Source organism: Tenrec ecaudatus, chromosome 9 (assembly GCF_050624435.1).
Source record: "Tenrec ecaudatus isolate mTenEca1 chromosome 9, mTenEca1.hap1, whole genome shotgun sequence".
Taxonomy (NCBI): domain Eukaryota; kingdom Metazoa; phylum Chordata; class Mammalia; order Afrosoricida; family Tenrecidae; genus Tenrec; species Tenrec ecaudatus.
The window spans coordinates 90,426,969-90,453,327 of NC_134538.1; the positions used below are offsets into that span (position 1 = coordinate 90,426,969).

Consider the following 26,359-nt stretch of genomic DNA (forward strand, 5'->3'; position numbering starts at 1 on the left):
TCAAAGAAACATAACTTTGCTTTCAAATGAGCATAGAATTATAAAGTGTACAAAGGTAATTGTTAAGTGATAGAAGCTCCTAAGACATGCTACTGCTAAAATTATGCTTTCCCCTCAAAAAACGCATTTTATTGGGAGGTAATATAGATATTATACCATTCTATAGTTTAGTCTCCATAAAATGTTGCTTTGAGAGGAAATAAACTTTTGTATGTGATTTTTTTTTTATGATTCAAAAAATAGGCTAAGAATGAGTAAAATGTTAAAATACTCTGATTAACAGTCACTATTTAGAGAATAGTGAATTAGTTTTTTATGGATACTGATAAGAGCTAATCACTTAAGTGATAAACTGGTATATTCAGGAAACTACTTGCTTTCCCCTCCAGTGTGTTATATGTTTTATATTAAAGTGGATGGTGATATTTTGTTTTCTAAAGTGATGTCCACCATTTCTATTGCTAGGATTCCTCAGGGATTTGTGTGAGGTCTTACTATATTTATTGCTACCTCCTGGAGATTTCCAGAACAAGATCATGCGATATTTTGTCAGGGTAAGCATAAATTTATACCAAATAATAGTAATAAAGACTTTAAAAGAGTGATTTCAAAAGCTTTGTCCTTGGACCCTTTTGCACGTTTAAAACATACAGTTACAAAGGATTTACATTTGGCTTTAGTTGCTTGTTTCAGTAGAGAAGTACTTAGTATGTTTGGATTGCTAACCAAAAGTCACGGGTTTGAACCTAATAGCCACGCCAATGGAAGAAGACATGGCAGTGTGCTCTGTAAAGACTTACAGCCTTCGTAGCCCGATGGGGCAGTTAAGGTCACTGTAACTGGTTTGGGATCCTGTAAGTGAGTAAAAGTACTTAGTTTTGATGGGAAGTCATTCTCAGGGGTGATAAAAGTCTGGTATGCCTATAACTGCATTCATAGCCATAGTGAAAGGATGCATGTCTGTTTGGTGTCAGTCTACATGATGCTCCGACAGCTACTGCTAGGGACTCTCATTAACATTGACATAATTGTCTTTTCCTTCTTGAAGTTCTCTTTTGTTAGCTTTCATGTCATTGCTCTCTTCTGACTTCTTTCTTCATTGAATTCATTTTTGTTACCCCTCCTCTTCTGCCTAACTCTGCAGTGAGCAGGTTCTTCAACTCTTTGACTTCCTCCTTGGGTAAGATCATTCATCCCCATGACTTTAAATATTATCCCTATGCTAGTGACCTCTGACCTTTTGCCCACATTTCCCGCCTGAGCTCCAGGCTACTCTGATCAGCAGCCACATGAAATCACCACCTGAAAGACACAGGTCTTGTGAATGTAAGATGTCCAAACTGACAGTCTTGCTCTTTTTTTTCATTCTTTCTTTATTTCAGTTTTGCTCTTACCTGTATATCTTGTTTTCATTTTTCTTTATCTCAGTGGATGCAATCGATTTTTGGAAAAATTTTCCTATTGCTTTTTTTTTCTCTGTAGGTTTTAAAAGTTATTGTTGATTTTCCACATTTCTCTCCCATTCTATATTTAAATTCTGTTTATTCTATTTTTATAATAATGTCTGTAATCTGTTAATTGGTTTTTCTAGCTTTAAAGTTACTGTATTGACCTTCATTCAAGCCTCTTAATTTTCATCCTTATATTTCAATTATTCCCCTTTGCCTAATCGCCATTTTATAGTTGGAATGGATTGAAATAAAATTCACATTATTTCAGTGATTTGTGTAAAATCTTTTTTTATAGCTTACCATTAACCAAAATCAACCCCCCTACCATCAAGTCATTTCCAAATATATAGCAGCCCTATAGAACATAGTTGAATCCTAGGGTTTCTGAGACCATAAATCTTTTCTTAAAAAAATGCTTTTATATTTTATTGGGGACTCATACAACTATTATCACAATCCATACATGCATCCATTGTGTCAAGCACATTTGTACATATATTATCATGATCCTTTTCAAAACATTTCCTTTCTACTTGAGCCCTTTGTATCAGCTCCTCATTCTTTCCTTCTCCTTTGAACCGAATCTTAATGGCAGCAGACAGTGGTGCCTTCCAGCTGCTGGAGTGCCCTGTAGTATAACTGACTAGCCACCGGGGTCGCCCTCTCCTACTGACAGCACTTACAATCCAGAAGGGCTCTGCAAGGCCCCCCATGGTGCCACAATGCTGCTCTTTCTATTTCACTACCCCTCACTCACTGCATTCCTCAGCAGCTCTCCTCTGAAAAGTGCTGTTCTTTCCCCTCTACTTTGGGCTGTCTTATACGTTTTTTTTCTCTTTTAAACAAAGAATGATGCTTCCCTTTCTTTGGTTAATTTGTGCTTTTCCCTCACATTTCACAAAGTCACTTCCTCAGAGATACTGCCTTTGAACATCCTGTCTAGAGGAGGCAAACAGATTACCATTGGACTACTGACTTAAGGTTGGTAGGTCTAACTCACCTGCTAGTCCAGTGGCCAAACGGCTTGACAGTTTGCTTCCATAATGACCTCAGCCAATAAACTCCTGTGGCGCAGTTCTCCTTTGTAATGGGGTTTCTGGGCCGTTTTCTGAAGTATTCTTGCTGTTGCCCACTAGTCAATATTTCTTTTCTTTTTGCCCCCTGTATTTAAAGCACTGCAGTCACTGAATCAGTTTTGTTTTCCTTTCAAAATAACAGCATTAGCAGTTCTCTATTATTTTTCTTTTGTGAGTAATTAGTTACATCCAAGTTGTACCAGAGGGTGACATTTTTGGAGTTCTTCTCTCTCACTTTTTGTGTGTAGATTACATAAGCCAGAATATTTATTTGAGACCATTGTTATCCTGTTTATTTCCATAAGTACACTTTATTAACTTAAAGATTTACATCCTTTGTAACTTTGCATCTTCTAGGCGTTCTTATTTGGAAGCTGGTGCTACATAATAAACAGTTTGTGTCTAAAAGTGCATATGTAAATATGTTTTAGAATGTTTAGAGCTCTCACTGGGTCCTGTACCAGAATTGTTGAGTCATATGGCTAGCCTATGGCTAACCAAGCTACTTTATGAAACAGATTAGGAAGAGTGAGATTAGAAAATCAAAGTCATTTTCTCAGATACAACAACTAGTTGCATGACCTCAAAATAGACAATAAATGTACTCAGAAAATTTCTCCAGCATTATTATCCCATTTTGAAAAACACTTTGGAAAATGTATTCTTTGTGAAGTTTCTCCTTACATAATAATACAATTAATTTTGAACATATGGAACCAAAGGCATAATTTGAAGAAGTATGTCAGTAATTATAATTGTCAAAGTTATATAGACTAGAATTTCTATCTTGGATAAGTGAAATAATGTCTTGTAACATGGTAATGTAAAGTATATCAAAAAACATTTCAAAATGTTCCCAAAGCTTCCATAAGTGCTTCTTTGCAATTATTAGCTTGTTATGATGTGATTATTTGCTAGAGATGCCTACAGCTTTATATAAAATATTACTATAAGGGAAATTAAAGTGACGATCACTTTCCATAAACTTATACCATAACATGTCAAAAAAAATCAGAGGTCTGGAACGAGAGAATAACCAAATTGCTTCTTGACTTTAAAAAGTAAAATATCCGGTTAACTCTTAACTTCTCCAGTACGCTTTATATTTTGTTTAGTAAAGTTAGATAACATTGGCACCAAGGAAAGAAGCATTATATAATGTAATCAGCACTATATGCATACTCTATTTTCATTCATTCAGTATTTACTAAGTATTTACTATAGATAAGACAGTGAACTTGATCAGAGGGAGTAAATATTTTTGAAGATAGGTTAAGTCAATCTGAGCAATCTCTCAGAGAATTCTCATATGTTGCAGATTTTAGAGATGTATAAGCTACAGTTTCATAAAATGGAAAGTGATAAATGCCATACATACAGGACATGAGTGTATTTTGAGCATATCAGTGAAAAAATCTTACTCTGGAATGATGACAGTTTATTTAATAGGAGAATTGATTCTGCAGTCAGTCCTTGAAGGAAGGGCAGGATTTTAATAGGTAGGAGCACATACAGTTGCAGAGGATGGGAACGTATGTTCTATCTTCTGGAGAGTGGTGAGGAGATTGTATTAACATTTGTTATTTTATCTTATTATTTTCATTAGGAAAAATCTGAAACAAAAGTGTAAAGAATCATACAATAGAGAGTTATGCAGAAATTCCGATTTGATCAATGTTAGTATTTTACTAGTTTCTCTCTTTCTCCTTTAAAATAACCATAATCTTAAAATTGATGAGTTGCCTTTTATTTTCTGATTGTATACTTTCAGTCTAGACGTTTGAACCCTTCAACACCACAGCTACAGTCCTAGGTTGACATAAACAGCAACACACGTTTAGAAATGTCCTTGTGCTTTCTCATTAACTACTAATTGTCACTGCGCTTAGCTGTGTTTCATTGGTATTACTGATGAATAGTAGTTCATCTTTTTGTAAGCTTATGTTGATTATCAAGTTTGACTTTTACAAATAACATCATTCTGTTAGAAAATTTATATTATGCTATAGATTTGAGAAGTATATTATGTGAATTCTAAAATTTTTACTTTTTCCCCCAGGAAATCCTTGCACGAGGAATTCTTCTTCCATTAATAAACCAGCTCAGTGATCCTGATTATATTAATCAGTATGTCATATGGATGGTAAGTACTTTTAAAAATTACTTCTATTTTTAAAATATAGAGATCAGTGTGATTAATAATTTATGACAGAAATTAAGAAAAATGTTTAAGGAAAAATGTTTTAAAAGATAGCCTTTATATTCACAATATTTCTATTTACTAATATGTTGAATGTGTTAGGCAAATTGTGTTTTTACAAATGAGATTTCAATGCATGCCTATGTATATAATGATTTTAAAAGTTACTTTTGGTTTTAAATACAATTTATTTAAAGTACTTAAAGTGAGATATACTTCATATTTAATACAATGTAGTGGGGGAAGGGATGTGGAGTGAGGGATACATGCTAGAAAATTTGTGTTCTGCAATGTTTCTTTCTGGTACTTTAATACGACTGTATGCAGATACTGCAATAATGGTTTTCTCATCCTTCAATCATACTAAATTTTTACCAGAATAGATTAGGAATAATCCTTATTTCTATTTATATATTTTTTATTTTTCAGCTTTCTTGGTAATATAGTGAATAGCATTCAACACATAGTGGTGCTGGAAATTCTATTTTCCTCTTGATAAATGGGTAGATTGCATTGACATATTTATTAGTTTACATATTTATTAACATATTTTTAGTTTATTGTCTTGATTAGGAATAATCTGAAATAGAAGAGTGTGGAGGATAATACATTAAACAGTTAAACACTAACTGTTCAGATTTAACTGTTAGTATTTTACTGTAGTTGCTCTTTTCACCCTTTAAATAACCATTATCTTAAAATTGATGTTTAGCCTTTTAAATAATTTCATTTTCAGATCCGTGATTCTAATTGCAACTATGAGGCCTTTATGAATATTATTAAATTGAGTGACAATATTGGAGAATTAGAAGCAGTCAGAGATAAGGCAGCAGAAGAATTACAGTATCTTAGATCTCTAGATACAGCTGGAGATGGTAAGAATTTATTTAAGTATAAAACTGTTTTCCTTTCTTAATGATTACTGTATCTTCAAATGAAATTTTGATGGACTTAAATGTCATGCGCTGCTATTAATTGTTTTATTTTAACTAAATATTCCTTATTATGTTAACATGTGCTACAATATACCATTAGACTGTTATAGCAGTGATCCTTAAAGATAACTGGCATGGCTTAATTTGAATTAATAACCATATGTAATTTCAGATAGTCTCTTTTATTGCTCCAGAGATTGATTGATTAAGTTACATTAAATACATGTTTAAACCCTCTCACAGATGACATTACTGCTTTCTAATTCATAATCAATTTGTAATTTGTGTTTAGATATCAACACTATAAAAAATCAAATAAATAGCCTGTTATTTGTAAAGAAAGTATGTGACTCAAGAATACAGCGGTTGCAATCAGGCAAAGTAAGTACTTGGGAATCAATATTTAGTTGTAAATGCTTTAATAAGTTAAAATGCTTAGCGAATGCGAAGAAGGTGGAAATTAACCAGTGTTCCATCCTACAAAAAACATACCAGAGAGTTTTCTTTTATATAAGATGGTGCAATAAGTGCTTCCTAAACCAAACTCAGGAGATTAAAATCCTGCCAGAAATATACTAAAAAATGATTCAAAATTACTATATATCTTTATATATATATTCCATTAATTATCCAACGATTGTTGAGTTTTGTAAGTTGGGCATTATTTGTGGTGGACTACATAGCTCACATTTCCCTTCATGGAGTTCATATTTTAGTTCCAGAGTCAAAACTAACCCAATGAGACAGTTAGTGTCCAATGCCCTGTAGAACTCGCTGCAGGAGCCCTAGGGGCACAGTAGTTACAGTGAACAGCTGCCGGCCACACTGTCAGCAGTGGGAACCACCATCCTGTCCGCAGGCGAGCGACGTGGTCCGTGTGCTTTCATTAAAGGTTAGAGCTTTTGACACCGTCCATTTATTTAAAGTCAATGAAACGGAAGTATATTTACTGAAAGAGCGAATGTAGGTAGCAAAAATATAAGGGCTCTAAGAAGTTTATTGCATAATGGACTTAAAAGCTAGTGGAATGTTTCCATGAACTTTTTGAATCTTGTCTCAAGGAGCATTTCAGTGACTAGAGTCTAGGGCAGTGGTTCTCAACCTTCCTAATGCCATGACCCTTTAATACAGTTCCTCATGTGGTGACCCCCAACCATAAAGTTACTCTTGTTGTTACTTCAGAACTGCAATTTTGCTACTGTTATGAATCGGGCGACGCTTGTGAAAGGGTCGTTCGACCCCCAAAGGGGTCGCGACTCACAGGTTGAGAACCGCTGATCTAGGGCATGGATGGTGGAGGTTCCAGACAAAGAAATAAAAGGTTAAATGGCTAGTGAGATTGAAAACTCTGGGTGTAGGATATCCTAGAAGTCAAATCACAATGTCCGTAAGGGGTGCAAGATGACAGGTATGGCAAAGACTATGAAGAAGTAGATTAAGATGAGCCTGAGCCTTAACCGTTGAATTTGCCACTAGGGGATTTATTGGTAATCTAATGAGATGAGGGCAGCTCTAGTATAGAATGACAGAAAAAATTGCTGATTGAAGTCCGTTCCAGGAGAGAACAGGTAGAGAAAAGTTGGAGATGGCGATTATAGATAGCCCTTAGGAAGAGTGTTACTGCAGAGAGAATGGATTTTTAAAAATTTTCCAATATGAGGGTTAGAACAAAAAGCATTGCTATAAAATTGTAGAAACCCATATCAAGCAAAACTATCAACATGTGAAAGTATTGTTTCTCAATGTATCTTCCATCTAGGTCTATACAATTCTGAAAGTAGTATTTTTAACTACTCATTGAAATATATATTGAAAGAAGCTGGAAGTAGGGAAGATCAGGGGTATAGCATGGACGGGGTAAGATTTCCCAGCAAAATTCTCCTGCGACAGTGCTTCCTACCCTGGAAGACTGAGGAGTAGGTGCATTGTCATAATTGGGAAAAAAATTTCTTCGGTGCAACTTCCTGGCCTTTTACTCACCAATGAATGCAGTTTTATATTTTCTTCAAACTTCTTCATAATAAATATTCATGATTGTCATATGTCCTCTGAGCAAACCTATTATGATTTCCTTTAGAATCTCAAAAAGAACAATCACTATAGCATACTTCGATGCAGACCTCTCTGCCTTTACCTAAACTGGCCCCGCATACCCTCACGGAAGCCACGGTTATGCGTGGATCTTTTGTTTTGAAGCTGCTCTAAGCAGACCAAGGCAAGTCTATTGGAGAGCTTTCCTGGCACCATTTGGCACAAACCCCCTGCATGTTTAATCTGGAGCCCTAGGAAGAGTACTTTGATGTGGCCTTGAATCTGTTTCTTTTAAATAGCTGTGTGCACTTGAATTTGAGGAGTAGACCTGGATTCGGAAGTATAGAGAGACCAGTGAGAAAAATTCACAGCAACACCATGGTTCTTGTGGAAAAGACAGTCGGCCTTGAGCAACCTTTATGTTCTTTAGTTTACTCATCTGATAAATGGACTTGGTTATATTTAATCAGTAGGATAGGTGGAAATAAATGAAATAATGTGTATGTAGCACCTAGAGAAGTAAGTTCCACTTTAGTGGGGAATATTTTACTTAGAGTTATGTAAAGATCCTTAACATAATCGAATGTAGATGAAATGTTAACCCGTCTTCACTTTATCTGTAGGAAATAAATACTGTGAAACTGGCAGCCAACTTTGGGAAACTTTGCACAGTCCCCCTGGACAGCATTCTTGTAGACAATGTCGCACTACAATTTTTTATGGGTAGGTACAGCCATTTCATGAGGACTATCGAGGGCTTGCAACGCTTACCAGTTTTAGCTAGTCGATATTCAACGTGATGGGATGGTGGAAGAGTTCTCACGTCCATGCTGCAATTCACTCCTTTGCTAGTGCAGGCTTGCATTTTGCTCAGATAGGGAGCAGGTTTTATCTGAGCTTCTAGAACAAGACAGACTAGGAAGAAAGGCGTGGCAACCTATTTCCTGAAAATGAGCTAATGAAAACTCTGGGTCACAGAGGACTGATTTGCAAGCAGTAGTGGGGATGAAAGGGCACCAAACAACGTTTCCCCGTTGTCCAAGGGTCCCTGAGCCGGGAGCCACTCTGAAAGCAGCTAGCAATGTTGAACACACCCCAGGGCACCCTTTTCTCTGTGTCCTCTGAAACGCTTGCTTTTCTTTGGGAATCATCAGTGCACATTTGCTAAGCTTTTAAAATAAACTATAGGAACGTGTACTATAAATTCATTAAGAGTATTCAGAACTCATTGTACACATTTCCTATTGATAACAATTTTGTACGTGAGTAAATAGCGACATTCCTTTTATGCCATATATTAACACATAAAAACACATGCGCACATAGGAGCTCTGTGTCACAAGTGGTTAAAGGCACCACCGCTAAATGAAAGGTCAGGGATCCGAGCCCGTCATCCACCCATTCCAGGGTAGAAAGGGTCTGACATTCTGCTTTTGAAACGATTTGTAGCTTTAGGAACTGTATGGGTTAGAGGCTACATTGAAAATCAGAATTGACCTGATGTCAATGAGTTTTATATCCACGTGGACATACATACATACATGTATGTATATATACATAAATAATTTATTATTTTTAAATTAAAATTCCTCTTATCTGGAGGACATTTTCAACAGAATTCTTTATTTTTGTAATCAAAGATGTAGGTACATGGCTTTCAGAGACCAATCCTTATTTTTAATATCTGGAAATATTATTTATAATCTTAATTAGGTAAAGAACCTGGAATCTTGGTGAAACTTCTTTTTTGGGGTGAGACCTTATTATATAACAACTTATTTCTTAAAGAATGTATCATGAAATACAGATTTTTAAAAATTTTGTGCTTTCCTAAGTATTTCCTATATAACTAGACTTTTTATTTTTAGCTTAACCAGTTTTTGTCTTAACCATTTTGACATATTTGTAAACATCTTCACAATGTAGAATTTTGTATACTTGATAGTTTAATAGTTTTCTGCCTGCTTGTAGCTACATGCACATCGAATGTGTAGCTTTAATACCTGCTGTTCCAAATGTTGTTTGCTAGATTACATGCAGCAAACTGGAGGTCAAGCACACCTCTTCTTCTGGATGACAGTGGAAGGATACCGGGTCACAGCCCAGCAGCAGCTAGAGGTTTTATCAAGTCGTCAGAAAGATGGAAAACATCAAACCAACCAAACCAAAGGTCTTTTAAGAGCAGCTGCTTTTGGGATATATGAGCAGTATTTATCAGAAAAGGTAAAGACGCATTTTGATTACTCTTTTCTTCTCTTTTGCACTATCAATAATAACACTCATTGTAAACCTGCAAATAGCCATTATCTATACTGAGTAAAACGAACTCTCAAATGGCAAGTCACCTCACCATGCCAGCAGTCTTTTCATCTTCAGCTTACAAATGAAGAAACTGATCTTTCGAAACCAACTTAGTTTGGGCAGGGCTGCGCAAACATATGTGAGAGCCACGATTTAATGTCAGACAAAGTTTAGATTCAAAGGCACAGATTGGTGGAAAATAGAATAATGGGAAAAGATGATACATGGAAACAATAACCAAAACACAACTAGAATACCTCTACCAGGTTCCAAAGACCAGATTGTTAGGTGAAAATCAATAAAAATGAAATCTGCTCATATCAGATCACAAAATGGTGGATAACTGCATTGTTAAATAGCTAGTAATTTACATCAGTATATTATTGACAAATTACATCATTACATACCTTCCAAACAAATTGGCCTGTAACCTAAACCATTGTGGCCGGCATTACTATCACCTGGAACCTTGGTGCCCGTTCGTGCCAACTGGTGTTACTGTATATTAGTACTTAAAATAATGAGATAGTCTTCCTGCCATAGAGTTGATTCTGACTCAAAACAATACGACAGAAGACGATAGAACTGCCCTTGTGGATTTCTGAGACTGACAGTTTGCCGGGAAGTAGACGGCACCAACTTTGTTGGTGGTTGTGAATTGCTGACCGTGTGCGTCGCAGCTCAGTATGTAGCCGCTAGGCTGTAGTTATAGGGGAGATCACTGTCCTTGAGCCAAGACTGATTGGTAGCAACCCTATAGGACAGTGTAGTACAGTCCCTGTGAGTTATGGACTGTAATTCATGCACAAAATAAAAGTTGATGGAATGGAAAAGAGAAATAGAAATGGTCAGTTTTTAAATTTTGTGGGGTTTTTTTTAGCAGACATGTTTTTACTTTTTCTGGTTGCTTTTCATATTAAAATTTTAAAATTATTTTAGCAGTTTCTGTTTTATGTATACTTCTTGAGGTATTTATTGCTTCCTGAATCTGTGACTTTTTGTCTTCTCTTAGTTTTGAAAAAAGATCAGTGTTATAAAATTATTTGTTCTCTTATTTTTTTCTTACCATCTGGCATTCCAATTATTTTATGCTTTTCATCATATTTCCTATGTATCTAATGCTCTCTGTTGTCTTTCTTTGCATTATTCTGAATATGTTCTATTGATTCATATTTCTGTTCCGAAAGTTTCTATTCATCTGTGTCTAATTAAAACCTACCTATCCAGTTATTTGTTTCAGTTTTGCAATGTTTGATTTTTGTTGTTGTGTTTTATTTCACTACTAAAATCTTCAGACTTTCATTTTTTTTAGTATTTTTGATGTTAATCATTTCATTGTTTTTATCCAACTGGATTTTTTTAAAGTAAGGCTAATCAGATTATTCTTTCAATCCCTTCAAAGCCTCAAGTTTATAGCGAGCATTAACTTTAATAGGAAACCCTAGGGCACTGTCAGGTAAGTGTTGAAAGGCTAACCAAAAGTTTGACAGTTCAAACACCTCTTCGGGAGGCAGATAGCCTGCCTGTGCAATGAAGATTTATAGACTTAAGAAATTTTAAACAGGATCACTGTGAGTTGGAATCCATACAATGGGAGCATTAACTTTCATGATAGATTAATACTGCTTAAGAAGTACATTTGAAAATGTATTTGTATTCATAAATTGGTATGGAATAAATTGGTATTAGTAAAGCGTAGATGAATGCCCTAAAAAAAAAATGGACTGACACCGTGCCTGCATCAACGGGCTCAGGGATAGGAACAATGGTGAGGATGGCTCAGGACCGGTCAGTGTTTCATTCCGGTGAATGTGTTAGGTGTTAAGGGTCAGAGCTGACTCGAAACACTAACAAACAACATCATAAAATAGAATCCTGCTTTGGAAAATGACTTCCTTGATTTGGTCTGTCTACCTCTCATTAGACATCTTTTAATACTTTTTGTCTTATACCATACAGGAATGTCCCTGGCTCTTCCAGGTAGTACTGGATTGCTAACTGCAAGTGTGGTGGTTCTTACCAAAGAAAGATGAGGGTGTCTGCACCCCTAAAGATTTACACGTCAGAAATCCTATGTGGGGTTGCAATGAGGCGGAATCTAATCAATGGCAATGGGTCTGTTTTTTTGGTCTAAACCTAAAGGAGTGCTGGTGTTACTGTTGGGTCCACTTTGAAACGCCATCTGCAAGGTTAGTGGTCCAAAGCCACTAGCCACTGTTGGTCAAAGATGAGGCTGTCTGCCCTGTAATGTACAGCCTCAAAAACCCTGCATAGGATAACTATGAATCAAATTGAAATAACCATTCTGCTGAGAATAAGCAAAAAGATTGAAAAACCATAGAATCAAAATATCCCATACAAAAGATTCAGCATTTAGACCCAATGTTTAATCAATGTTGGTTTTACTAACAGCCAACTATATAGTTCACTTTCAAAAGAAGGTACTAACTATATAGTTCACTTTCAAAAGAAGGTACTAACTAAGAGTTTATCTTTCTTAAACATCAAGCCATCATTTACAACCCAACCTCACTGCCATTAAATCCGTTTTCCTCATAATGACTATATAGGACAGTATAGAATTTCCCCTGTGGGTGTTTTTCCATGGAGTGACTGGTGGGTTTGAACTGCTAACTTTTCAGTTAGCAGGCCAATGAATAACCCACTACGCCACCAAGCATTCTTATTTACAACCTGATTCTTATTTATCAGTAACTTAATAATATGATTCTATTCTACCAACAGATATTAACTTGTATATAGAAATGTCATAGATTTTAACTACTATTTTTTTTCTCTTTTTGGTAGGCATCCCCACGGGTGACTGTTGATGACTATTTGGTAGCAAAATTAGCAGATACTTTGAATCATGAAGATCCAACCCCTGAAATATTTGATGACATTCAAAGGAAGGTATTATATATAATATTTTCCATCTTATTTCTGTTGGAAAAGAATATACATTCCATGTGCTCATAATTTTAAAAGGTTATTGAAACATTTGAAAAAATGGAGTGGTAACTTAAAAAGAAGGGAGGGAGGGGATAACGGGGAGCTGATCTCAAGGGGTTCAAGAAGAAAAGAAAATGTATTGAAAATGATGAGGGCAGCGATTGTACAGTTATGCTTGATCTAATGAAACTATGGATTATAATATTATTTGTAAGAGCTCCTAATAAAATGTTAAAAAAAATAAAAAAGATAAAGTTATGGCAGTAGTATCTCCTAATTACCACCCCCTTCCAAAGAGTAGTCCAGTTTGTTTGCTTATTTATTTGCAGTAGCTGACAGAGAAATCATTATGTTGTATTGTGTATTTAAATCTGACCAACGAGCCAGAGGCTTAAAACTTCATGAATTGCTGTATGTATAAATAATGTACCTCTCAAATTCATTCTACAATGCACCTGGAGCATTTATTGGACTTCTTGGAGAACATTATTTCTTAGGCTGTTATGAATAGATTATTGTCATGTGATGTGTGTTTCAGTACAATTTAATTCCTGGAGGCACATGAAAGTACCTTTAGTTATGAGATACCGTTCTACTTTTTAAGTGCTTACCATATACTTTTGCTAATCATTCTGTTGCCCAAACAGTACTATTTAATATTATCTTTTTTACTCATTATATGTGAGCACACATTATTTACAAGGACACATTTTCAAAACACCAAACCCACTGGCATCGAGTTGATTCTGACTCACTTGAACTTGTGTAGGGTTTCTGAGATTGCAAGTCTTTTGAGAGCAGCCAGATTCTTTTGTTTTCCCCTTCCACAGAGTTGCTAGTGAGTTTGAACCATAGACCGTGTGGTTAGCAGGCTGATGTTTAACCAGCCATGACACTGCTTCCCTTTTTTTGTGAACAACCACAAACTCACAGTAGTTGTGCTGCTGACATCTTAGAGCAAAGAGGCTTGTGATGCAGTATGGGAAAACCTCAGCGTAGTTTGGGGTTAAAGCTTATTGAGTAAAAACAAGTAGATTCCCTGTATTGATGGTCTGCATATCTTGATTTCCATAAGGTATATGAGCTGATGCTGCGGGACGAAAGATTTTACCCTTCCTTCAGACAGAATGCACTGTATCTACGCATGCTAGCAGAGCTGGATATGTTAAAAGACCCAAGTTTCAGAGGATCAGATGATGGTGATGGAGGTAAGATGATGCACATTTTACATGAGTGAGGGTATTTCTATCCCCTGCTTTTAAAGAGATGACTTTTCAACTAAGCTACAACGTGTACCTAAAGCACAAATGTAAATTGTTACATAGTTTAAAGTACAAATGAATATCAATGCTTAGTTATTGTGCTAAGTTAAAATGTTGAAACATAGCATTAACCTAGAATATTACTGTAGAAGCCTAAATTCTTAAGTGGAATGTGATCTTTAAGGTATGTCAACTACATATTTTCATAGTTTTTAATTTTAGGATTATTAATTAGATTAAATTATATTAATGGCAGGAGCTTTGAGATTAAATTAATTAACATGCAGTGATGGAGTTTACCATTAAAAAAACCTGTTTAAAAAAAATTCAAGCATATATAGCTTTAAAGTCCTGCACAGTCTGAGAGACTTTTTGAGCCGGAAGAAGCTTCCTATCATTTATTCTAGCCGTTCCATTGTTCTGAGGCAGGTGATTTAGTCCCATCACAGTGAGGAAAGATTTTAAGTAAGCCTCTTTGGGTTTACTCATTTTACGCTTACCACACCTGCTTGAGGTTATTTCATTTCTTTGACCTCGTTTTTATTCATTGTAAATCTGAAATCTCATCATAATAACTCAGTCATTGTGATATTTGAGTGGATTTACATATGTAAGATGGTTTATAAGTGAACATATTAGTATCGGTTATTATTAGTAGTAAATAGTTATATGAAGAGGCTTCAAACATTCATGAAAAAAATTCTGTTGTCCTTTAATTTCATATTCCACGAGCTATTTATTTACTTATTTTTATTAGGGTTTACTACATATATCATTCCATAGTTCAATCATGTCAAGTAGAATTGTAAATTGCTACCACTAGTTTCCAGACATTGTTTTTCTACGTGAACTACTTGACATCACCTCCCTTTGTCCCCCCCCCCCCCATTGCCACTGTATCCTTCAACCCCCAAAACCCTTATTCTACTTGCTGTCCCTGTAGGTTCATCTATCCTGGATTTCCTATACTGAAAAATGGATAAGCATATAACATAACTTCAAGAGGTGACCTACAATGACATAACACATCTGAGATGCACCCTAATATGAATAAACAAAAAACAAACAAAACAATACTAACCAAAAAATACAGAAAGTTTTGGAAAATAGATCAGGTCCAGCCTGCATCGTAGCGGGCATCTAATGACAAAGTTTTACCTGTTCAAGTCAGATTTATGCCTTTGGTCCTTTATACTCATCTCTCCCATGTTTTCTCTTTAGTGGCCCCTCTCCTCCCATCCCTCTATTTTAGAGAGGGGAGTTCTCTGGAGATATACTTCCTGTGTAGTCTCACAATTGAATCATGGACTCCCACTGTCAGCCAGAGCTTTGTGCACAGAAGACTCTCAGTTTAGGTTTTGGTCCTGGTCCCTCCTTCAACTTCGGATTTTACGATTATCCATGAACGATTTAAATCTCTCTCATATTAAGAATATTGGGAGAAGTGACTGTTTGGGCCTGAACCTCCAGAACCCGGAGCCCTATGACTATTTCACCTGTGGTTTAATTCAGAAGTTTTAAATTAATTAGATACCTAGAATTATAAGAACTCTCTGATATGTCTCACTAAGCAAATGCACAAATGTAAATAAAATTAAACTGAGAAATTTGGGCGAAGTAATTCTATTGAGTGCTTTTGTTATGACCATTCACATATGAAGAGGTTTTATGAATGGACTACTTGAGATAGCCACATAATAGGTTTTTTAAGTAGTCAGCGATTTAAGCAAATTTTTAAAGATCATTTTATTAGGGCTCATACAACTCATCACAATCCATACATACATCAATTGAGTAAAGCACCCTTATACATTCGTTGCCCTCATCATTCTCAAAATTCACTTTCCACTTGGGTTCCTGGAATCAGCTCCTCATTTTCTTTTTTTCTCTCCCCCTCCCTCTCCGCTCTCCCCTCCCTCATGAACCCTTAATAACTTATAAATTATAATTTTATCTTATCTTGCACTGCCCGGCGTTTCCCTTCCCCACTTTTCCTGTTGCCCATCCCCCAGAGAGGAGTTTACATGTAGATCCCCGAGATTGGATCCCCCTTTCTACCGCTCCTTCCCTCCCAATGTCACCACTCTCACCCTTGGTCCTGAGGGGTTCATCTGTTCTAGATTCCCTGTGTTGGCAGAACCCAACTGTACTACTGTGTATCCTCTGGTGTAACCAGGTTTGCAAGGTAGAATTGGGATCATGATAGGGGAAGGAAGTGTTTAAGAACTAGAGGAAGGTTTTGAGTTTCATTATTGCTACACTGAACCCTGAGTGACTCATCTCCTTCCCACTACCCTCCTGCAAGGGATGTCCAGTTGTCTACAGATGGGTATTGGGTCCTCATCACGTACTCCCCTCATTCACCATGATATGATCCCCCCCCAACCCCCCACCCTGCCTTTGTTGCTTGAAGCCTGGTCCCCTCAGTCCTTCATGATCACATATGTTGGTGTGCTGCTTCCATGTGGGCTTTGTTGCTTCTGGGCTAGATGGCCGCTTGTTTACTTTCAAGCCTTTAAGACCCCAGACGCTATATCTCTAAATAGCTGGGCACCATCAGCCTTCACCACACTTGCTTATGCACACTTTCGTCTTTGGCATTTATGTGGGGAAGGTGATCGCACAATGATGGTTTTTGTACTTTGGTGTCTGCTACCTGATCTCTTCAACACCTCGTGTTCACTTAGGCTGTGTGCTTCTTCTCTGTGGGCTTTATTGCTTCCGAGCTAGATGGCTGCTTGTTTGCCTTCAAGCTTTTAAGACCCCAGACGCTATATCTTTTGATAACGGGGCACCATCAGCTTTCTTTACCATGTTTGCTTATGCACATGTCTGTCTTTAGCTATTATGTCGGGAAGGTGGGTATCATGAAATGACTGTTTAGCTGAGCAAGGTGCTCTTGTATTACGGGAATGCACGCGAGGAGGTCCAATGTCCACCTGCTACCCTACTACTAAACTTATATGCACATAGGTCTATTTCCTCCGTAATCGTAAATATATTTACATATGTACATGTCTATATTTCGGCATCTATATATATCCTTTGCCTCCTACTCCTTTCCTCTATTTCCTTACGCTTTCCTCCTGTCCCACTACCATGTTCAGCCTTCATTCTGGTTTCAGTAATTCCTCTCAGTTACCTTGCCCTTGGTCACTCCCTACCAGTCCTTCCATCCCCTCCCTTCACTGGCTTTGAACCACTCATTGTTCCCTTGTCCCTGGGTTGGCCAACACCTCCTCCCTTCCCCTACCTCACACACTCTCATGTCCCTCAGGGACCATTGGTCCTGTTGTTTTCTTCTCACATTGTTTGTCCAGCCTATCATACCTAGGTGGACCTGCAGATATAGTAATATGTGCATACAAATGCTGATGGCCTTGTCAGGACCAAAGTGGCACATAAGAACATGGCGATGACAGCAGTAGCACCAACAAGTTGACAAACAAAAAAGCCACTGACATACAAAATGTAAAAGAAGAGAGAAAAAAAAAAAGAAAACAGACAGAAGGGCAAAAAGCCTGTTAGTAGTTCAAGTTTGTTTGTTGACATTTAAGAGTGTTTTCCAGATGAGTCTGATGGGGTACCACCTCCTAGCCCCAGAATCCATCCTTTATACTCCCTCGGGACCTCCTTGCTCTGCTTCTCCCACCGCTCCATTGCACACCCGCAGTGGTTTGCCTCAGTATGGTGGGGTCAGCTCAGTCGCACATTCCCCCACTGTTTCTCCGGTGCTGTCCCGCGTAGGGCCATGGGTCAGTGCAGGATGATGCATCTCGCTGTGGGGCTATATGGTCTTATCTGTACATTGGGCCCTTCAAGCCGGGCTATCGTCCTCTGAGCGTGGTGGTCCTAGGTGTGCTCTGCTCCGTTCTTCTCCTTCTTTTGCTCCCTTCCTTCTGGGTGTGGTGTGGTAGGTCAGTTCCTTTCCCACACCAGACGATCTTTTTTCATTTTCTGACGTACTCCCTTCCATGGTGGGGGTTGGGCTAATTCTGGTTAGGGCTGACATATGGTCCAGTCTCTTTGTGGATTCTTCCGTGTGTTACTTTGCACTCCTGGTTTGGTATGTCATGGTGGAGTCTGTATGCATGTTCCAGTTCTGTGGGAACACAACCAATACTCGCCCCCAGGTGGGATAGTGCCCTGTTCCCCCATGCTGTCAACTCGGTTTCTATCCTCCCGCTTCTCCCTCCACCTGCCCCTCTTCCCCTTCTTTATGTTGAACTCACATGTACCTCCTTAGCTCTGGCTTGCCCTCCCTCCAACTATCTACGCTTCTACCCATTTATTGTAAGATAGGTGTTTATTCTATGTCTGGCGTGCTGATTGCACTTAACTCAGGAGACTCATATTATACATTTTGAGTACTTTTGAGTTCGGCTTACCTTGCTTAACATGATTCCTTCCAGCTCCTCCCACAAAACGACATGTTTCATGTGATCATCTGTGATTTTCAGTGCTTCATAATACTCCATTGTGTGAATGTGCCAGAGTTTACTAATCCACTCAATCTATCAATAAAAACTTAGGCTGTTTCCTAGTCTTTGCGATTGTGAATTGCGCCGCAATACACATTGGAGCGCAGATGACTGGTCGTGTTTTATTTGTTGCTTCCACCGGGTATATGCCCAATAGAGGGATGACTGGGTCATAAGATAGATCAATTTCCATTTTCTATAAGTATTATCGCCAGTCTTTTCTTGTCCTGGGAGACCCTTATCTCACCATCTAGCTTAATGGATAACTTGGCAGGGTACAGGATTCTGGGAGAGACATTTTTTTCTTTCAGCTTTTGGAAGATGTTGCTCCATTCTCTCCTCTTCATAGTATCTGCTGATAGGTCTGAGCATATTCTTACCTGCGCACCTTTGTATGTGACTGCCTTCCTTTCTCTTGCTGCTTGTAAAATTTTCTCTTTTTCCTCGAAGTTGGATATTTTTACTATTATGTGTCTTGGTGTCTTCTTCTTGGGGTCTAGTCTAGCTGGCGTCCTTTCTGCTTCCTGTGTGAGTGCCTGGGTCTCCTTTGTTAGGGTGGGAAAGTTTTCTTCCGGAAATTCCTTTGCTATCTTGGCTGTCGACTTGTGTGTTGTGTTGTGCTCCGGTATAATGATTATTCGAATATTATTCCTCTTCATAGCGTCTGTCATTGATCTCAGGCTATCTTCTGTTTCTTTAATTTTCCTATCTGACTGTCTTTCTCACTTGCTTGCGTCTGTTTGAGTGTCCTTGAGATCACTGATACAGTTCTCTGCCTCCTCAAGCCGACTCGTAAATTCTGTGACCGTGTGTGTGGTTTCTGCTACCTCCTCTGTTAGCTCCTGCAGTTCTCTTTGGTGGGTGGACTTCATCCCCTCTACTGTGGACTTCATCTCCTCTATCATTGGTTGCTTATTCTGGGTTGCTTTCCTAAGCTCCTGTATTACTGCGCGCAGACTTCTGAAGATTTCCTTCTGTGACAGACCTGTATCTGTTTCTTCTATAAGAGATGTTAGTAAATTTTAGAACAGAAGATTCCCAGCCTCCTCCTCCTCTGCCTGATTCCTGTAGTCTACACTACAGGAATTTTACTTTTTCAATAATAATAATCTAAGAAACCTAGTTACTGAAGATTGCATTTCACTTTATTGATTGTTGATCCAATACCTTGGGTTTTATAATGAAGATTTTCTACGTATTTTTAAAATTAGAGTAATATTTGCATAACTGAATTTGCATAATTAAGGAAACCTTTTTGAAAAATAACATGTCTGTAGTAACTCTAGTAAAATTTATTGTACCTCTAGTTCAAGAATATTAATCTGTACATGTTTCAGTGAAAAAAATGTGCTGTTTTAGAGCTATTTTGAAATTTGCAGTGATAGTTTTATATCGCTGAACCATCCTAAAATAAATCTTATAAATGTATTGTTTATATTAATTTTTTACGTTTAAAAATGTTCAAGTATTTATGAAATTCATTGATACATGAGCCAGAATGTAAGAAGGTAAAGTGAATCATAATCAGTAAGTGAAGAGTTTCTAAGTTCATGTTCCGAATAAGATCCATTCTTAACTTTAAGAATTTGTAAGTCAGTTGGAAGAGGTGTACATAATTTTAATTTTTACACAAGAAAAGGTCAGAGCCTTTTCAATGACTTAATAGCTGCACATGAAGCAGTGAATGTGATTGTGTTTAAGAATTTGCTGTAAGAAGGGTTGGTTTTAGTTTTCAAAGAGAAGACAAATCTACTTAACATTAAAATGGGGCTTCGAATATGTTGGTACCCTACTCAAAGATGGCAGCAGACTGCACCAGTTTGAATGTGTGTGCCTTCCCTCAGTCCTGCCAACTATCTCATCAATGGGCTTCCTTTGTCCCTTCTCAGTCTCTCGTTCCAGCAATTCTACCCATGTATTTCCCATTCTAGTTCCTGTGACAATAACTCACTCAGGTAGTACAAATTCCAAAAGTCAACGTTCTGTTCCTGCTTGCTTTGTTAGCAATTACAACTCAGCATTAAAGGGCAAGTAGTTGTCCATAAATTGGATATTCGAAATCCGGGAACTGCAAGTAATATGCTGTTCTAAGATGATAATACATTAGCATTATACTCCCTGGGAGTAGTATATACTTTGTGTGCTTTCGAAATTGGCTTTCAGCCCCATTCATACCCTTCCAGCCAGTCTTTTTTCATGTGTGGAACTGAAGGACATAAATGATCTATGCGCCATCTCAAACTTCTTAAAGCATCACACTTAGTTAATACATTAACTGTTTCATAAGTTTTTTCTCTTATAGTTTTGATCTGAATACAAATTTACTTTTATTATATATGTCATTAAATGATCTCTCACCATTTATAACTCGTGGGTTATAATTTGGAATTATGTACTTGGTATATCTTATTGTCATACTAAAATACTTTGCTTATTTGAACACTCCAAGTTCTAATTGGTAAGCTTTTAAATTATAGCTAAGAAATTGCCTAACCTCCCTTGAAACCATTTAAAAACAATATGTAGGATGATAGATGTAATATGAAACATTATTGCTAAAAACAACTTGCAGGTTTATTGCCTTTGCTACAACTTTTTCAAGTAACTTGCTTATGATTCCTTTTCCTTTATAATTTAGTCAAAGTTAGGCCTTTACATTGTTTATTAGAAATCAATTTTCAGCCTTTTGAATTAGGTTTGTCTTATATTTTGGTTGTTTGAAGTTTCAATTACTTTTTAGATATCCTGAAATAATTATGCAATAAGAGATTAATGTGTAGTTGATTTTTTTTAAGGCATATGGTTGATTTTTTTTTTAATGGCAAAATTGAACTTGGAATTAATGGCCCACAGCTTAACAAATGTGCCCTAACACCAGTCATCTTGGGTAGTATTTCTGGATTGGGCAAGAAAATTTGTTGTTGTACCTTAACTCCAGCACTCCCTTTTCTCCCCTCTAGTTTTTCCTCTTTATTCATGAATGCTTTTGTAGATATTTCAGCTTCAATCTATCTAAAGGCAGATATTTTTCATTTTATTAAAACAAGATCACACAGTTTCTTGAAAAATACTTAAATTAAGCTTTCTTATTTTTAGTATACTTTCACTCACATTTTTTCACACTATGCCCAATAATATTTTGTTTTCTGGTGCTATCGATAGCCTGCTACAGATTTCTTGATTAAATATGAACCAAGATTAATTCTAATAGCATGTGTTTCTTTATATTATTTGCTTTAGTTTGCATATGACTTGTCCTTTTAACTGAACTTGTCTTTGTTGGGAAAACATAAGAGGTTGAGCAGACATTACAACACTGTTCAAAGATACTTGAGTTTGCCATATCATGTGCAGTCTCTAATTGAATAAGTGCAAGAGTTTATTTACCTGTTTACTAATTTTGACGATCACTTTGTTAAAAAAGGATACCTCTGCAGATGAAATGACCTGTTTAGCTTTGATGACTAAAGGTCTGAGGAATCAAAGCATGCTGTTATGTGTTTGGAGTTACTGAAATTCGGTGGCAAGCACTAACTGCTTCTTTCTAGGAATAATGGGAACTTGCTTTTGGTTACTCAAAGATCTAAATTCATGAGTAATCTTAAAAATGATAGAAACTGTATATTAACTTTAAATTGTATATGAGCCTTGCCTTACCATATGTTTTTAACAGGAATACTTTAATTGGTAACTTAATTTGCTCAGATATATATTAAAACCTGGAGGGAAAAGATTATTGCTTAGTATTCATTTTAATCTATTTACTCTAACCTAAATGTTTAAGTTATTTTTCATAGTTGCTTTTTAATTAAATGGCATTGCATATAGAATTTTAAATATCTTTTGATTTATTGACTGTATATATTACATTAACTGTATTGTTCTATTACTTTTTATATTGACTTAAGTATCTAGACTTAATGTTTTTGAGGTGAGTCTACCAAAAATAGATAGACCTAATAGCGATATTAAAAATCAATCTGTAGCTTATTTTTTACACTAAAAATGAATTTTATTTGTAATATTTCTAATCCAATTAGGGAAAAATAATAACAGTAAGAGATTTCATGTGCAGTGTGTCCCACATGCTTTTGCTCTAGTAGATAACTTAATATGCTACTGTGAGAATAAAAATATTTAATTTTGTACAAAAAGGCTTTTTTTTTTCTGGGTAGTGCAGGTATTTTAAAAATATTTTCTTGCACAATACTTAGACCTAAGCAATCAAAGCAGATGACACTATCTTAACTTCAATGACTTGAGCTTTTTAAAAAAGAACTATTAACAAATGCACAAATGTGCTTGACACATGGATGGATGTATGGATTGTGATAAGCATTGTATGAGCTCCCAATAAAATGATTTTTAATAAAAAGAACTATTTCAAAAGTTCTTTTTCGGTTTCTTTCTAATTTCATTTTTTTTCCCCAACAGAATCTTTTAATGGGTCTCCTACAGGGAGCATAAATTTGGTGAGTATTTTTAATGGATATTTTAAATAGTAAAGTGACTGTAATATTTTTTAATGATTCTCTTGATTACAGTGTTATAATAGATGATAAATTGGTAAGTGACATCCTATTTAGAAAAGGAATATTAAAAGAAAAATATGTAGTTGAGATAACAGAAAAATTCCACATTTAAAAATATGGATAGGTAAACATTTTTTAATTTTAATTTTGCTGAATGTTTCCTGGTGTATTAAGCAACTTCCTCTGCAACAATCACTGTAGCTTAAGAATGACATGTGCTTAGCATACTTGGCATATTGCAAAATTGGGATGCTCATTTGTGTTTCATTGCCTAGGCTTCTTACTGGTAATCGGACACGAAGGCATTTTTTTATTAAAATAAACAAAAATACTAGACTCTCAGAAGGAACATATATGTTCAAGACCAGTTTAGGCACAATAAGCGATGCCTATCAGTCAGCGAGTGGCTGGAATCTTAGTTTGAGTTGCCAGAAGCTGACTAAACAATCATTTTCACAGTAGACTTTTTTTAGAGAAGTAGTTTTCAGGCATGCTGTGTTCATTTTTCTCTATATAGGCTGTTTAGGTTTTATCCATCTAAATCTGGGTTTATCAGTATTTTTTTTTAATTGTGGAATTTTCTTGAAAATTACTAATTTGAAATTTTTATTGTATTAAGTGTAAAAGAACTGTTTATCTCAGCAGTGCCACTCCTAGATAGATAGATACCTGAAGATTTGAAAGAAGGAGTTCAGACAAGTTATCTGTTCATCAGCGTTCATTACAGTATTACCATATATTCTCGTGTATAAGCTGAGTTTTCTAGCACCTTTGTAATGCAGTTTTTGTGGTAAAATTAGGTGCGTAGGCTGATCGTCGGGTCAGCTTAAACTCAACTATATACGGTATGTGGTGTAACCAAAAAAGTAGAATTAATTCAAATGTCCATCAATAAAAATAAGTAAAAGTTGTATGCCAACAGTGAAATATTTGCCATAAAACCAAAAACAAACCACCAAACCAAAAACCCAGAGACATCTTTGCAATGGAGTTGTGACTCAGCGACCCTAAGGGAGAGAGTCGAACTGCCCTGTTGAGTTTTGGAGACTCGAACTGAGTGATTCTCAACCTTCCTATTGCTGTGATCCGTTAATACAGTTTGTCTAATGTGTTGGTGACCCCCAACCATAACATTATTTTCGTTGTTACTTCATAACTGTAATTTTGCTACTGTTATCAATCAGGTGACCCTTGTGAAAGGATCGTTCAACCCCCCAAAGAGGTTGCGACCCACAGGTTGAGAACCGCTGCTCTCACTGTTTATGGGCATAGAAAGCCCTCTCTTTTTCCCATGGACCAGACTGGTTTCTAACTGCCGACTTTGCAGATTTCAGCCCAGTGTATAAGCACTACACAACCAGGGATCCCATTTGCGGTAAAGTGAAGTGAAAATTTGAATTGGATTGTAGCATGGATGAACATTGAATAGTTTATGCTAAGTGAAATAAACCTGACCCAAAAATGGCAGCTATCACGTGGTCTCACTCATTCACGTGCGGTATCTGGCACCGGCAAATGCTTCGAGATGAAAAGTTTTATTAGCAGTCACTAGGGGTTCTGGGAAAAAGAAAGGAGAGTTATTAAGTTACTACTGAGTTTCTGCTTGAGAAGATGAAACAGTTTTGAAAATAAAGATTGGTATTGGCACTGAATTAATATGCCTAAAAGTATTCATTTTATCTGTGTATGTGTATTTCTAGTATAGAATTATTAAAATATCATAGTCAATTAGTACTTGTTGTGAAATGCTTTTTAAGTACAATTTAAATTTTCTTCTCATTAAATATGAGACATAGTGAGCTATAGTTTATAGATTATTATATATAGATAAGAGGGAAGAAAGAGTCTGATTATTAAACTGATCACTAAAGTACTTGGTTTTATTATTTAAGCCTTACATTGGATAAAGAGTGTAGTGCATGCTTGATCTAAAGTTCTTTATTTAACTTTTGGGTTCCTGGAATCAGGGCAAATTTTGAGAGTGATGAGGGCAACGAGTGTATAAGGGTGCTTTACTCAATTGATGTATGTATTTATTGTGATAACAGTTGTATGAGCCCCAATAAAATGATTTATAATAAAAAAAGAAAAATTTCTTTAACTTTCTTTTTCTATGAAATAAAAAAAAATTTGTTTTCTGATTGCCCTTTCTCTTTCCCAGTCTTTGGATGATCTTTCAAATGTATCTTCTGATGACTCAGTACAACTGCATGCCTACATTTCAGACACTGGTAAGATACTTTATAGTATCAATTTTGAGAAGCTATTATTTTCATACCAAAATTACTGTCCACACTTACTCTTAAAACCTCCCCCCTCCCCCCCCATTCTATAGCCATGCTTGTAAGTTCCTGCTTGTTCTTCTCTGTAGTAGGTGCTTGTCTCATAAATCCTGTGGTGCTCATTTGCAAGTCTCCTCTCTCTGATCTTGTGCCGTTATGGACATTTGGAAATGCTTAAGTTTTAAGCATTTTTTCATTTGCAATCAACTGAAACTAGTCCTTTATATTTTTGAGGTTAGTTAACTGTATAATTATATATTTGGAAGAGATTTTAACTCAATATTTTTCTTCATACATGCAAAGTCAGAATAGGAAGATAACCTGGAATAAATGAAGTCTTTGGATTTAGACGTTTGTAGAAGTTTAAAAAATGCATGGTTCAGGTGAAAAACTTCCAAGACTTGCACTGTCTCAGTCAGCACACATTCTGAATGGTTAGAGAGCTGAGAAAAAGTAACCCATTCCCATCATTTCCATTTTCATTTGAAGAATTCCAGGGAGCACTCAAAACCAAAAAACCCAACTCACTGCCATCAAGTCAAAACTGACTCATAGTGACCCCTGTGGGTTTCTTAGACTATAACTACTAAGGGGAGTAGAAAGCCCACTGTTTCCTCTCATGGAGATACTGGTGATTTCCAGCTGTGTACCAGGTGGATCGTAGCCCAGTGTATAACCAGTATGCCACCAGATCTCCACTAGATAATGATTATTATATGGCCTCTCACGATTCTTAAGAGTCACTGTGTGGGAGTGTGTTTGTCAAATTATGTTCTGAAGTGTACATACCTCAGTTCAATTTTCTGCTTACATTCCAGATACCTGATTTAGTTTCTTTACTTAAAAACTCATTTGA

The 26,359-nt window shown here is 36.4% G+C and overlaps 1 protein-coding gene across 2 annotated transcripts in view; it reads left to right on the forward strand.

Annotated features, from left to right (window-relative positions):
* Positions 1 to 26,359, forward strand: part of SNX13 (sorting nexin 13) — a 129,335-nt gene that overhangs the window by 70,516 nt on the left and 32,460 nt on the right. For both annotated transcript variants that reach the window (XM_075558330.1, XM_075558331.1), the window contains exons 8-17: positions 466 to 554; positions 4,587 to 4,670; positions 5,464 to 5,602; positions 5,955 to 6,043; positions 8,317 to 8,416; positions 9,723 to 9,916; positions 12,803 to 12,907; positions 14,022 to 14,154; positions 23,124 to 23,161; positions 25,383 to 25,452. In XM_075558330.1, the coding sequence (XP_075414445.1) occupies positions 466 to 554; positions 4,587 to 4,670; positions 5,464 to 5,602; positions 5,955 to 6,043; positions 8,317 to 8,416; positions 9,723 to 9,916; positions 12,803 to 12,907; positions 14,022 to 14,154; positions 23,124 to 23,161; positions 25,383 to 25,452 (1,041 nt within the window). The remainder of the gene's footprint in view (positions 1 to 465; positions 555 to 4,586; positions 4,671 to 5,463; positions 5,603 to 5,954; positions 6,044 to 8,316; positions 8,417 to 9,722; positions 9,917 to 12,802; positions 12,908 to 14,021; positions 14,155 to 23,123; positions 23,162 to 25,382; positions 25,453 to 26,359) is intronic.